At 33.8% G+C, this 15,054-nt stretch overlaps 1 protein-coding gene across 2 annotated transcripts; it reads right to left on the bottom strand.

The window, feature by feature from the left end:
- Nucleotides 1–5,068: 5,068 nt before the first annotated feature.
- slc6a22.2 (solute carrier family 6 member 22, tandem duplicate 2) lies at nucleotides 5,069–14,067 on the bottom strand. 2 transcript variants are annotated; one of them, XM_051896512.1, is made up of 16 exons: nucleotides 13,755–14,067; nucleotides 11,968–12,161; nucleotides 11,603–11,685; nucleotides 10,642–10,776; nucleotides 10,415–10,555; nucleotides 10,255–10,336; nucleotides 9,964–10,096; nucleotides 8,846–8,980; nucleotides 8,636–8,739; nucleotides 8,389–8,513; nucleotides 8,064–8,176; nucleotides 7,832–7,969; nucleotides 7,619–7,721; nucleotides 7,302–7,402; nucleotides 6,805–6,975; nucleotides 5,069–6,654 (listed from the first exon to the last, which is right to left on the bottom strand). In XM_051896512.1, exons 3-16 carry the CDS (start codon nucleotides 11,619–11,621, stop codon nucleotides 6,502–6,504), a joined length of 1,653 nt encoding a protein of 550 aa, XP_051752472.1. In that variant the 5' UTR covers nucleotides 11,622–11,685; nucleotides 11,968–12,161; nucleotides 13,755–14,067; the 3' UTR covers nucleotides 5,069–6,501. The 2 variants fall into 2 exon arrangements, with proteins under 2 accessions (XP_051752472.1, XP_051752470.1); XM_051896510.1 differs by lacking the exons at nucleotides 11,603–11,685; nucleotides 13,755–14,067 and adding an exon at nucleotides 13,256–13,551.
- Nucleotides 14,068–15,054: the final 987 nt, after the last annotated feature.

Raw genomic sequence — 15,054 nt, 5'->3', positions numbered from 1 at the left:
CCCAATACCTTTACTAAAATGAAATAATACATTTCATATTATTTGAATGTGATTTCATTTAAGATTATACTCCTTTATCATACATGTTTGATAATTAGTAGTTTAAGTGTTGCTGAGTTGTAGCTGGATAATCACCTGTACAGTCCCATCTATCCATCCATTCATCCATCCATCCACTTGTCCTTATAGGATCACAGGGATGCTGGAGCCTATCATCTTGGGCCAAAGGTCGAAACACTCTGGACAGATGGGCAGTCCATCACAGGAACCTGGAAATTCCCTTTTCTTCCCAATGTAATTTTTATAATATGATATCTGATTGCACATTAAACACAATGAATAGCACTGTTCATCTTAAATAAGACATTATGGCTAAATTTGGGTTTACTAGAAAGGATAATTTAATTGATTTGATGCTAATTGATAAAATGTTAATTGTTTTGGCAAATTAAGTCATCAACAATTTGTTTCATTGTAAGTACCATCTGTTTTGGTTTGGATCACTGCTTCAAACACAAAGCCTATATCAGTTATCTTATTTGTTGAACCATCAGAGTCACGTCAAATGAGGTTCACCTCTAAAAGGGTCAGTTGACCTTAACCCAGTAGGTGACTCAATGTATGCTTTTACATAGCCTATTGAAAACTCCACTGTAAAAATTAGACGGCAAAACAAATTTCTTTGTTTTGCTGAACACAAAGGATGATATTTTGAAAAATGTCTGTAACCAAACAGTTAATGGGTCACCACTTACTCCCATAGTACTCCCATACTATGGAAGTCAATGGTGCCCAACAACTGTTTGATTCCAAATATTCTTCAAAATATCTTCCTTTGTGTTCAGCAGAACAACGAAATTCATACAGGTTTGGAACAACTTGAGGGGGAGTAAATGATGACAAAATTTTCATTTTTGGGTGAACTATCCCTTTAAATTCACATCAAAGCCACAAGAGCGCCTCTGATAAACTGACTGTGTGTATGAGTCTGTGAGGTTAGTAGGAGAATTTAAACAATAGAACAAATGGAGTGATGTCATGATGGCTTTGTGCCAAAACATCCATCACTTTACTTGGCCAAATTGACTTCCTAATTAGTAAAGTCTATTACTGAATTAAACACTTAGTAAAGATGGCTGTCATGCTAATAAATGTTGACTCAAGAATTTTAAAATAATTTAAAACTGAAAACTTTTGCTATTATATAAAGTATTTTTGATAACCCTTGCAAATTATCAGGTTTTATACAAGCAAGCTTGATATAAATTCAAAAATAAACACCCAAGATCATGTTTGTAGCTTCAGGAATGCATTTGTAACAGCTATTGTGAAACAGAAATTCAAATATGAATTTAATGTTCTTAAATGGGACATGAGTTTACACACTCCACATGTAAATGAGCAAACTAAAGTGCCACTTTGATTAAATGACAAATTGAGTATGTTTTTTAAATAATACTATACATGTATGAGTGTGTGTGTGTGTGTGTGTGTGTGTGTATATATATATATATATATATATATACACACACACACACACACACACACACACACTTAGTACTTGGGCCATCATAAACCTCCCACAATCTTGACTGCATTTACATATATCAAAATTATACAGAGTATAAAAAACTTCTTTAAGGTCATAGCTAAAGAAAAGGAGTTTCAAGCTTAAGCAGGACACTAAGTGTGGACAAACAGGAAGAAGCCTGTCCTATCTGTCAGATTAGCATCTCTGAAGTGTGTCAACACCTTCAAGAGGATTTCCAGCCACAAGTAGCTTGTGATTATCCCATTACAGGCACAAAAAGGCCCTGACAAGCTCTTAACACCATGGCTGTTTGCATCCTCTCTTAATGCCTCAATCCTGTGTGATTGGATTCACACCTTCTACGCAATAGCAAAGCCACGTTGAAGGACCACAGCCAAACCAAATCATGCACATGGCATCTGTTACCCTTGACTGAAGTAATGTCCTCTAAAACACACACACACACCATCCACAATCCTTCACTTGAAGAATGAATTATTTTTATATATTCTTATAAAATAAGTGTAATTTTGTTTATTAAAATGAAGGTATGAAAAAACAAACAACAATAGGACTTTCTTAATGTAACCAAAAGCATGTTTCTAAAATAAAAATGGCTCCCCTTTAGGGACGCTGACCTAGATGTTGTCCTAGATGTTGTTAATTTTATGATACCTCTTCAATAGTTTTGCCAGCAAGTTTTGTGCACATTGACAGCTTTTTATTATTATTTTTAAATTTCAAAATAATGTTATATATGGTATTAATTTAATATAACTTAACTTATTAACTAATCTTAGAGAGTTGCGGGAATTTAAGGTGATTTTTGAGGACAAGCTGCAAACTTATTTGCTAATATCTGAAAGCATTACACTGTAAAAACTTCACTGTAAAGATTATTGGAGTACATTTTACAAGAAAATACTATTTCAGTCTTCCTATTTCAAAATTTCATGTTTAATTCAATGTGTTACTTGCCATTTCTTTGCAATTAATTGTGAAATTTACTAGCAATTTCAGAGTGAAAACTATTACTACACCAAAAACAATTTCAGTTGTAGTGTCAGACATCATTTACAGTAGATACAAATCAAATTACTCTGTTGAATACTGGGATCTACATAAAGGCAAACACAATTTAAGGCAGTTTAGGTCATTGTAAGTAGATGTTGAAACATTCTTAAAATAAAATTTCTCAGTTTAGGTTTGGATGAATTACAGTTATGGACGGATTTTGGCACCAGTGATGATATGTAAGCCAAATCCAAAGCCAATTATTTTTTCAAAACCTGGACAACAGCCTAAACTTAATCATGATTGTGATGAAGTCTGGAGTAGTTCCAAAATTTATTCACACTGTCCCCCAAAATATAACAAACCAAACAGAGCAGCAAACACTGTGCTGAAAAGAAGCCAAACTTAATACTACCTTTCAAAAATATGTTAAAAACATCAATTTTGTTGAAGATGATTTTATTTAAAATAACTGTTTTCTATTTCAATATACTTTAAAATGTAATTTATTCCTGTGATGGCAAAGCTGAATTTTCAGCATCATTACTCCAGTCTTTAGTGTCACATGATCCTTCAAAAATGCTGATTTAAAGCTCAAATAAGATTCCTTATTATTATCAAAGTTGAAAACAGTTGTGCTGCTTAATATTTTTGTGGAACATGATGTTTTTCAGGATTATTTGTTGAATAGGAAGTTCAAAAGAACAGCATTTATTTTAAATAGATTTTTTCGTAACAATGTAAAAGTCTTTACTGTCACTTTTGATTATTGTGAACTTGCTGAATAAAAGTATTAATTTAAAAAAAGAAACTGACTCCAAACTATTGAATGGTAGTGTATATGATTCACATTGTATTTGGGACATCTGGCACTTTGAAAGCTTTTTCACCTTGTTGTAAATGAGATTGGGAATGACCTTAGCAGAACTGTAAGAAAAGGATAGTTAGATGTATGTGAGAAGAAAACAGGGAGAGGGAGGTTAGAGGTGTGAAGAGAATGTAAAAAGTCACACGTCACTTAATAGGGATTAGCCTCTAAACAGTGTGTTTGGCATCTTAGCTCAAAAGGGCTTATCACAGATCCGACGTTGGCTTGAAAAGAGACGGAAGGAAGCCACCATCATGAACAGGAAGTTTTGCTGGCCACTGGACTCAAACCAGGTCAGCGTCTATATGGCAACAGCCTATATGCAATTACCCTAATGGCCCAGATGAATGTGCAGACCTTAAATCATGTGCCTGTTTGATGATGTAACTGTAAACTTACACATATACATATATTATAATGTTATTATATTTCAGCCAAAAAAAAAAAGATTTATTCAACCTCATGCTGTTACAAACCTGTATGACTTTCTTTTGTGTTACAGAAAAGAAAGTCATACAGGTTTGAAACAACATGAGGGTGAATAAATGATGACAGAATTTTCATTTTTGGGTGAACTGTTTCTTTAATAGTACAGCAAAGAAACTTTGTTAGAATTTACTTTGAAATACTGCTATAGTACATAAACATACACTGAGAAATTCAATACATCTGTGTACAAACCTTCTTATATATTATTTACAGTGGTGTCAAAAAGTATTTACATTTTTAAATCACGCATGCATCATGTCATTTGATAAAATACCAACGTTTGTGGCATCTATTTAAAAGAAAGATAGTAAAAGTTTGTTAGGTTTAAATGTTAAAACATTTTACTGTTCAGCAAATATATTTTGGCAGAAGCCACTTGGAGTCTTAAGTGTCCAAATACTTTTTGGGGTCACTGTGTCCATCTTTATTTTGCACAAAACTACTAACTAATAAATTAATACTTAAAAAAAATGCAGGAAACTGGAAGAAATTTGTGTGTGGATTCAGGAAAAGTCCCTTAATCTCAGATTGATTTGGGGCCATCTAATCACCCTGTTTAGTCACCTTCACTTAGAAGCTGGACAAGCTTTCCCTGATCTCATTATGGGGCTGTGGTCACATTTACCCAGTATATAATATCAGACCGAAAGGACTTTCAATCCCATTGTAATGTAGAAGTATTTCCCTGCTCTTTGAAATATAGCCTTCCTGCCGCCCTATACTTGGATCCTGTAACAGTGCAGTAAAGTCTTTGATTTCTGTACATACACTACTATGTTCAAAAGTTTGGGGTTGGCAAAAATTTTTAATGATTTTGAACTCGTATGCTCACCAAGCCTCCATTTATTTGATCAAAAAGTGTACTGCTTAATATTTTTGTGGATTCTTTGACAAACAGAAAGAACAGCATTTATTTGAAATAGACATTTTTAACTAGTCTTTTAAATGTCTTTTGATCAATTTAAGGCATACTTGCTGAATAAAAGTATTAATTTCTTTAAAGAACAAACAAACAAAACAAAACAGAAAAAAAAAAAAAAATCAATCAAACCTTTGAATGTGTACACCTACTGCAATTATACCAACAATTCTATTTAATATTGCCTTGGGCTAAGAAAAACATTGAATTCCTTTAAAAATAAATCAACTTAGACTTGAAAAGAGAATTAGCAACAGATAATATGTTTATGCCATAGCACATTTTAGCAGACCTTGTTTCACATTGATTGAAAATATAAAAATGTACGTACAATAGATTAAGGAAAGCAGTGTTTGTCCCTTACATTTGCAGGGACCAAATGTAACAATCACTCATTGAAAACTTAAATTGGTCAACCACTAATCTGAATATTGGTGTCTGTGGTGGTCACAGCCCTGGGTCTACTATTGTCCAGTAGATGGAGCAATCTAACAAAGCCTCGCATAACAAGAGGATAGTAATGCACTTGCATGAAGACAGAAATACACTTCTAATGTCCTGCAGTGTGCATTCATTTATTTATGGACAAGCTTTCTTAATTCTTCATATTTCTTAGTTTTAACATCAAGTTATCAAAATGTCTGTGTTAACTGCATATATATATATATATATAAAATGAAGCAGGAAAATTCTTTCCCGTCCATAAAAAAAATAAATAATAAAAAAAGCTTTTTCTCTGTTTAAGCCTAAATTTATGATGTTTGTAATTTATTGACGAGTCAATGTCTTTGCTGTAATGTCATTAGTTAGCCAGCAGATGGCGATATTGCATATTTTGTCTAACCGAACCATAACAGAATAAATAATCACATAAAAGTAAAAAAACAAATAACACAATTGTTAAAATTTTAATTTTGTAAAAAAAAAAAAAAAAAAAAAAAGGTGATCACAGAAATAACAATTTTGTACAATTGTACAGGCCTACTAACTCTAACTTGTAATTTTCACATTGTATACATTTTTGTTTTACATGTCAGAAAAACACACTCCACTCTTAAAGGGGAAGCTGAAACGTGTAACAGGCAGGGTTGCCAAGTCCGCAAGTTTTCCCTCTGAGGTTTTACATATTTCATAAATTATATTTGACTGAAATGTTTATAATGAAATATTTTAAATTCTACCAATGATAAAATTGTTCTAGATGTTGAGTTTTGTGAAGGAGGAACACTGGTAAGGAGTCCTTTGAGCTGTGTTCATGATCACTACAATGTAGTGGTTTTTAATTTGCATAAGAGTGACTGTAAATTATGTATTTTAGGTATGAATTTTGATATTTGGGATATGGTCACTGAGCAACTTTTGGGCTATTATTTAATTGGCCATTGGGCTAGTTTTGTTACGCAGACCTGGCAACCCTGGTAACAGGTGGCCTTCAAGACCCTTTTTGAGGTAACACTTTAATGCATTTATAAAAAGCAAACAAGCCTTGTCCTGTCAATTCAGTCAGAATTCACATATATAATAATTTACTCCCCATATGAACTCTTTCATTTAACTGTAAGATAAATTGAATAAACTGTTGCTTTGATAAACATTATTATACTTAACCATCATATGATGTTCATTACGATACCAATTAAATGACAGTGGGTCAACAATGTTTGACAGAGGCCAAAAATGTCAAATGTCTCTGAGAGGTAATGAGCTGGGTGTGTGAACAGTTCGTAAAGTCAATAGGTCTGTGAAGGTCTCAAAAGCAACTGTATTTAACTTTTGTTTTGGACGTTTAGGATCTGGCAGGTCTTCAGCGGCAGTACACAAGACTCTTACTCTCTGATATGAAAAATGTTATAAAAAAAACAGTATGCACAGGGTTAATTTTATTAAATAAACAAACATATATATGACAGATATATGATGCTAAAACTGTCTACAACAAAAAAAAATGCTTCTTTTTTTTCTTTTCTTTTTTTAAATCTTTACCTGTCGCATAGACCCTGGAGTGGTGACAACCAAAAAAATCATCCACAGTGGAACTAGCAGGGTGGAGGAAAGGGTGAAGAAGCCACCAATCGCATAACCCCACCAGGGGTATTCATACACATTGTTGAACTTCAGAGGGGTGTATTTAACCAACGAGAAGATAAACGTTCCCTAAATAGAAAAGAAAGTGAATGATGAGCAATGGGGACCCCGTCAGTCAGTCTGGTATTCTTTGTCACATTGAGTCAATGCACAAAGTCTCAGAATAGGAAAAGGTCTTTCTTGTGTTTTGAAGTGCAGTTTAAATCAGTTTAAAGACAGACACAGATGACAGGTGTCAAACACAGACTCACAGGTGGCAGACAAACCTCTTCCTACCTCTACCACGTACTGCTCTGAGGACAGTTTGTGTTTACAATATGGAAATACAGAATAAAACACATATTCTGATTTTAAAAAGCCTTAGAAAAACATTTCAAGTAATAAATGATACTCACTGTGCATATAGCTGGTGTTAGATATTTCCAGCAGCACTTCATGAAGGGCCAGGGCCGATATCCAATCATATCCTCAATGCTATCATAGAGACGGTCTGCACCTAAAATAAAATTCAAAAGCTTTTAAAACTTGGAAACACACTGTTTTATCATGTTACTTTAGGCTCAACCTGCTTTTCATTTGCTAAGATTTGACTAATGTGCACAGTTGGATTAATTACACGTCTAAGAAGTTGTTCTCTAAATATTTCAACAGAGGTCGCCAGAGTTGCAAATGCAAACATGGCAAACTTTGCAAAGTTAAATAAATTATTTACCATATACCCATCCAACACAGATGGACTGAAGGATGGCAAAAGTAAGAAGAGTCATTCCACTACATGCGTAATAGTCAAAAAGCTGGAAGACATACAGGCCACCCTAAGAGTGAAACAGATAAACAAAAATTGCAGACAGAGAAATTACAGGTACTGCAGGTGTTGGTTTTGTTTTTGTAGTTGCTTTAAACCAATCATCTTTGTGACTCTCACCTCTGTTACCATCAGTAGACCAAAAAGGAAGCTGGCAGCACATATGAAGAGGAGAAGAAATTTACGCCGATGTCCAATTTGGAAGAAGGAGGGATACATATCCGAGATAGCTGTTACCAGGGCTTCATGATACACAAACTGATACATTAATAGAAAAGGCTTTAGGGTATGCATTCTATGATGTAATGGATTAAACAGAGAAAGATTAGTCTGTATAGCTGCCTGTATTTACCTCACTATCCAGTCCCAAGAATATGATCATGATAAAGAAGAAGATTGCCCATAACTGAGGCAGTGGCATCAAAGCCACAGCACGGGGATAAGCAATGAATGCCAATCCAGGACCTGCCACAAACAAAAGTTATCAAACAAATCCTTTTCCCTCTTTGAAAACTCTTGACACAACCCAGACATTGCATATAATGTGACTGGCAGTGTTTAATAATGAAAAAAAAAAAAAAAAAACATTATTCTTATGTTTCAGTATGCTTATTTTCATGCTATAATAATCTAAACACCTGGTTTGTGAGACCTCAAGCCTTAAATATGACTTTTACCTGACTCTGCAACCATTGAAATATCCATTCCCTGTTCATCTGCCATGAAGCCCAGGACTGAAAATATAGCAAAACCAGCCACAAAGCTAGTTAAGCTGTTGAGCAGACACAAATATACACAGTCTCTGAAAGACAAATAACAAGAGACATCATGCTTTTTTACTAGTGTAATTTGGAATAAAAGACAAAGAGACTAATTTCACACACTACTGATGTGGAGAGTGTTGTATTAGATTATTTAACGTACCTGTAGCAGTTGTTGTCATATTTGTTGTAGCTTCCCAAAGCAGTCAGTACTCCTGTACAAACTCCATAGGAGTAAAATATCTGACTGCCTGCATCCATCCACACCTAAAACATCAATTGTTATTTTAGAGTCCAGTAATTCAACAACACATCGACTTTGGGTTTCAACATTACAAATTTCCTATATTTTCAGCAAAAAAAAGGCCTGTGCCTGTGGGTCTGTGAGACGTGTTGGATCAGGGTAGAGGTAGTATATGATGCCATTCTTCGCTCCAGGAAGAGTAAGTCCACGGACCAGCAGCACTACCAACATTAAATAGGGAAAAGTAGCAGTGAAGTAGACCACCTGAAAACAGGAAGAGGGAGACTGTTTCAGTGTGGTGCTTGCGACACTATGATCATGAGTTTGATTCCCATAGTGCACATATACTGATAACTGTATACCTCAATTTAAAAAACAAAAATCAGATGCAGGTTTAATCACATGAACACTTTTTTTTTTTTTTAAATAAATCCATTACATTTTTTATTTACTAATTTTTAAACTTTTAACTTTAAAATACAAATAACATTAAAAAACACATATTTATTTATTTTTTATAAATTCATTAGATTTATTTATTTATTTATTTATTTATTTAGTTTTAGTTATTTTGTTTACCTTTAAAATAAAAAGACATTTTTTATTATTTTAAAACATTTAAAACAGAACTTTTTCTATTTTATTTATTTATAATAGACCCTTTTCACATTTCCGGGTTTCTCAGAAGCGGAAGTCCTCATAGTTGGGTAAAATTCCATAGCGGTGAATGAGAGAATTTTTTGTGTTTCCATTTGCTCAAATAGCAAAAGAAAAACGCCAGTGTTTTGACAACTTTTCAAAAATTAATGCATTCAATGTTTTTATTTACTTTTAAAATTTAACTTAAAAAAATATATATATATATATGTTTGTTAAAAGGTATTCATTTATTTTTAAAGTTTAACTTTAAAATAGAAATATTATTTATTTTTAATACATTTTACAATACAGAATTATTTTTATTTGATTGAATATCAGTTCCATATTTAGTCAACGGATGCAAACTTGATGATCTCTATGCAATTTGCTAGTCACTGTAAAATTGTTCAGCATTTAATTTTAAATGTGTAGATCTTCTTAAGGTTTTGTTTGCTTGTTTTTATTACATTAGTTTACAGTAGCATACAAACAACATACATAGGGGCACAAAACTTTATGTACATTCCACTTTCTGCTCATGGGTAAATATATCTTACCATGCACTTTGTCTTGTTACACATTGTAAAAAATTTTAATAAAGTTCTCACCTTGCCTGTGGACTTCACTCCCTTCCACACACAGAAGTAGCAGATGATCCAGGCCAACAGGAGGCAGAGTGCCAAGTCCCATCTAACATTACCAATCTGTTCTATTCCCTCAGACAAACCCAAAATTCTTCTCCTGTAGGCACAAAATATGGGATCACATTCTGTTTTACAACCTTTATTGTGAATAATTTAAATTAGCTGGAAGCATTTTGATATCATGTGTTGCCTTAAATGCAAAATTCTAATAAACATGTATCTGGTTTTAATGGTGTGCCATTTCCAACAACTTACTCCCAAAACTCAATAACAGGGGATGTGGTTTTCTCTGGAGAATATTCAGTAATGTTGCTCTTGCTGAACTCTTTGCAGTTCTCTAAATAAAGAAAGGCAGTGGTTATTGAAATAGCATAACCCAGTGTTATAATAATTCACATTGTTCTGTATGAGATACCTGTGTTCCAGTAGTTTTTGCAGCTAGCCCACGGCAGCTCTGAACTAAAGGATGAGAAGAGGTAAAGAAAAGCCCAAGCAAGAATTATGATGTAATAGACTCCAGTATAGAGGACAACAACTTGGCTACCATAACCAAGGCCTGTGGGGAAAAAAATAGCAAGTTAAGTAAAAAGCAGTAATACAATGATATACTGAAAAGTCACTGTGTATGAGATCATTGCTCACCTTCAAACAGTGGACAGATCTTCCTCCAGCATGTGATTCCACCCTGACTGGTGAACTGACCCAGTGACGTCTCCAAAAAGAAAAGTGGAATCCCACAGGTGAAGAGAAACAGCACATATGGCACAAAAAATGCCCCTATATGACAGATTGAATAACCCTGATTTATCAACATACAGTAATATACACATGAATACTCCTGTTATTCACACCAATGTACTGAAAAGAGTTTATTTAGTCTGTATTATCTCACCCTTAAAAAGATCATAAAAAGGGTTGAATAAGATGAAATAATCTAAAATGGGGGTCTGTAAATTAATGTTTGATTTCCAAGTAATTTATATGACAAATTAAAAACGTGTAAAACAAAAAAACAATATTAAGTAAAAAGCAAGTAAATGTAGTATGCAAGTAATAATCAATAATTCTTTTAATAATTTAAATATTTTGCAATGTTAGCAAGATAAAGTGCTCACCAAGGCTGCATTTATTTGATCAAAGGTACAGTAAAAACAGTTATAATGTGAAACATTATTACAATTTAAAATAACCATTTTCTATTTTAATGTTTTTTATGTAATTTATCCCTGTGATGGCAAAGCTAAATTTTCAGCATCATTACTCCAGTCTTCAGTGTCACATGAACCTTCAGAAATCATATGCTGATTTGGTGCTCATGAAACATTTCTTATTATTCTAAGTGTTGAAAATAGTTGTGTTGCTTAATATTTTTCATTCTTTGATGAATAGAAAGTTCACAAGAACAGCACTTTGAAACAGAAATAATGTAAAACAATGTAAAAGTCTTTACTGTCACTTTAATCAATTTAATGCATCCTTGCTAAATAAAAGTATTCAATTATTTAAAATAATTTGTAAAACCATATTAAAGGCCAGAATTAAAATGCATCCCATAAACATTGGGTTAATATAAAACAGAACACACTTGTACATGTATTCATACCACTGAGGTTCTTGTACATCTTCACATAAGTGTGAGCTCACAGTTATACAACTGTGTCCATAGCCTCATTGGGCTGTTTTCCCCTAGAGAAACAGCACCAGATCAGTGTTTATGTAGTTATTTTTATGCCAAAAACACAGAATATTTGGCACTGATCTTAGGCTCTTAGACGCCAAAATATTAATATTCACATGATAATAAACTTCTATGGAAGAGCCCCTCCTATAATATCAAAACAGCAGTGGTTTTTTTAGCTTTTGTATCTGAGACTTTGGAACTTTTTAAGACAAAACGTTATGTTATATTAAGAACATTTAATAACTTAAACACCATAAAACGGGATTAAATATCAATGTTGCACTCACCTCCTCCATTCTTGTAGCACAAGTAAGGAAAGCGCCACACATTTCCCAGGCCAATGATGTGCCCTGCCACTGCCAAGAGAAACTCCAGCTTATTGGCCCACTGCTCTCTCTCCTGGGGTTTAGGTCTGGCATGCACTAGGGCACCATTCATGAGGTTCAGCTTCACCTCTGGCCTTGAGCTATGCTCCATGATGCTAATGATGGGTTGAAACAACAAACACACAAATAATAAATACATTTACAATATGTATACAACTGTAACCCGATTTTTGTTCTGCAAGTTGCCTTACATTTTTAATTACATATACATATAATTCTGTTTATTATTCTGCATCAGTGATTTTTATTGCATGCATTAAGCACAAGATATATTAAATTAATAACATGCATAATTTAATACCACATTACTTCCACAAATGTACAGTAGTTGTTATGTAACATATTTCTGGCATAATGAAGAATGGGGTCCATATGTGTTTAGGGTAAATGTGGGCCCCTTGAGCTCATCTGTAGGAAATGATAATATCAATGTGCTCTGCAAAAAGCTGCATGTGTTTTTTTCATGTGCTTTTACCTCTTACAAAACCTAATGAAAGACCAGTCATTGTCTATTGGAATATATGTCCACACTGGAATACTATACATATAAACTACTGTACACTACTGTACTGTACATATAAACTATAAGTTTACTATACAAATATTATGCAATATATTTTGTATATATGTTTCCTCTTTAATATTCTCACCAGCCTTAAAATGGCACATATTACCTTGCAACTTTAATTGCAGTCACTGAATTTAATTCAGTTATTAAAGGTAAACTAGTATGCTTCTATCAAGCTTTTTTATTTCATTCATAAATACAGCCCTCCTGCTGCCATTGCCAGAGGCATCCAAAAACATGTCAACACTTATCACCACAATCCTGAAAGGTCACATGTCATTCTTATCTTTAAAAAAAAAAAAAAAAAAAAAAAAGTTTTTTTTAGACACTCTTGGTAAAAGTCTTTTTATATCTAAGGTAGTTTGGTCTTCCTCACATGTATATTACGAAGATATTCAGCTAAAATCTAAATAAGACTTCATAACAATTAATTATTATGTTTAAAAAGGCATTGGAGAAAATTCATAAGCAAAGTGCTTACCTGTTGTGGGCATGGTTTTGCTTCGAACATAGAGCTTAAACCATGCATGATTTTTGTTTTTTTGGAAAACTACAGTACTGCTGCTGTTTTTCACAACAATAAAATGTTCATATTGCAACAAAAGAGTAATCAAAATATACCTGTGAATTGTGACGAATCCGTCTTGTATGTCTCTTTTATGCAATGCCTGTATCTAGGTTAGCAGTTCAAAATAAAAGAGAATGCCTGAGGAGTGGCCAAACCGGCTTCAAGAGCTCCTGAACAAGGACTGCTGGTCCTGTGCTGTTGGTCTAACACCAGGTTTATTATTCACTGCTTTACAAAAGTAAACAGATCCATGCAAACATGTGTCTGTCCCCCTGGCCTTCTTTATAGTATGTTTTCTCAGAGATAAAACAGAAATGTCTTATCATAGAGTAACTGGCATCCAATGGGTTTCTTTCTCTCCCCCTACTCTCTCTCTTCCTCTGGCTATTTCTAGATCTTTCTCCATCTTTGAGTCTGTCTGACAATATTGCAATAGCTTCCTGAAAAAAATGTATTCTACTTTCAGCAGTTCTCCCTAAATTTTAATTACTAGTAACTGGACACCTTGCCATTTGTATTGTCAAATCCAGAAAGGAAAGAATGCTGAAATACCTGAATCAGATGTGTACTGTGTGTGCTTCATTAAGCACTCAGTAATTGCTGCACAGTCAATGACATGCCATTCTCACATCACAATCCTGCAGGCCTTGGTGGGATACAGATGGAAGAGTGTCAATTCTGAAACTGATCACATTCAAGTCCATTTTTATACTGTTTTTCTTTCATTTAAGGAGGGATATGACAACTGTTGGTTAATATCTGGCATTATTTCAGTATCACGCAGTACTTTCAAAACATTTCAGCCGTAGAAGGGTCGTGGAAACGCCATTTACAGGATCAACAGTGTCCTCTTGTGGTGTACTCTGAGATCTGCGCTTTCCCATCGACATTAGTCTCTAAATGTGATTGACCTTTTGCATCACTCTAAATTTCCTCGTTTATTCAGCCTGGCTCTATTTTGATTGAGAGAGAACATGTTTACCAAACGTAAAACACCACGCTGCTTTCTATTCCAACACAACTGCATTGTTAGTACCATTGTCGTAATAACAAACAATGATTCACGCTGTCTCTTGTTTGTCGAAGATCTCCTACATAAATAGCAAGACTTAATGATTTAAATAAAATTAAATAAGACTATTCAAACACATCCAATCCAACGTTTAACACTAGATACACTAACCCTCATAATGCGATATTCGCGCATGCGCATTTGAGCTGTCAAATTACTGCGCCAGTTTTGAAACCATTGTGATAGCAAAAACGTTTGAATGAATGCATATTATTAACAGTATGAGAATGATACAATATATATATATATATATATATATATATATATATATATATATATATATATTTCGGGGAAAGATTTTATCTCTTACAAATATCAACTTGGCGCATGCATCAACTTATGTTTACAGTACTGATAATCCCGTTCAACTAGAGCAATGTTATTAAAACGGTGTCTGTGTAATAGTTATTGTTGTCAAAATATATACTGTCTTCGTTGACTTAAACTGCCTGCTGATTTTTTTCAAGATGTTAATAATAATTATAATGAAAATCGGTCTCTTGCTTATGATTGATTATTGTAGGTATCTATCTCTAACATTATGCAGAACCAGGTTTACTAACTGGATATGACCCCTGTCAGAGCAGGTTGCTCTAGTGTGCGGGGTAGATAAATGGAAAACTGGAAAACCCGGAATGGAGCTGAAGCCGACTGATTGGAATTCATACAACCTGTTCCAGACCGGATGAATGTCTGTGTTGCTTGGTGACACAAAGTTTGATTTTTTTGCAACTATTTTCATTAGCGGAAAAATAATATACAAAATACTATAGAATGGTT

Source organism: Ctenopharyngodon idella, chromosome 6 (assembly GCF_019924925.1).
Source record: "Ctenopharyngodon idella isolate HZGC_01 chromosome 6, HZGC01, whole genome shotgun sequence".
In the NCBI taxonomy this organism is placed as follows: Eukaryota; Metazoa; Chordata; class Actinopteri; order Cypriniformes; family Xenocyprididae; genus Ctenopharyngodon; species Ctenopharyngodon idella.
This window is presented reverse-complemented; position numbering and strand designations above follow the sequence as displayed.

Bases quoted from the DNA above. Each gene is read 5' to 3' on its own strand.
- slc6a22.2 (XM_051896510.1), bottom strand. From the start codon at position 12,157: ATGGAGCATAGCTCAAGGCCAGAGGTGAAGCTGAACCTCATGAATGGT. The intron at 7,403-7,618 runs GTAAATAATTTA...ATTTTATTTTAG, and splicing joins CTGTGTTGGATGGGTATATG to GTGCAGACCGTCTCTATGAT. The intron at 6,976-7,301 runs GTGAGTATCATT...TTTTCTATTTAG, and splicing joins TAACACCAGCTATATGCACA to GGAACGTTTATCTTCTCGTT.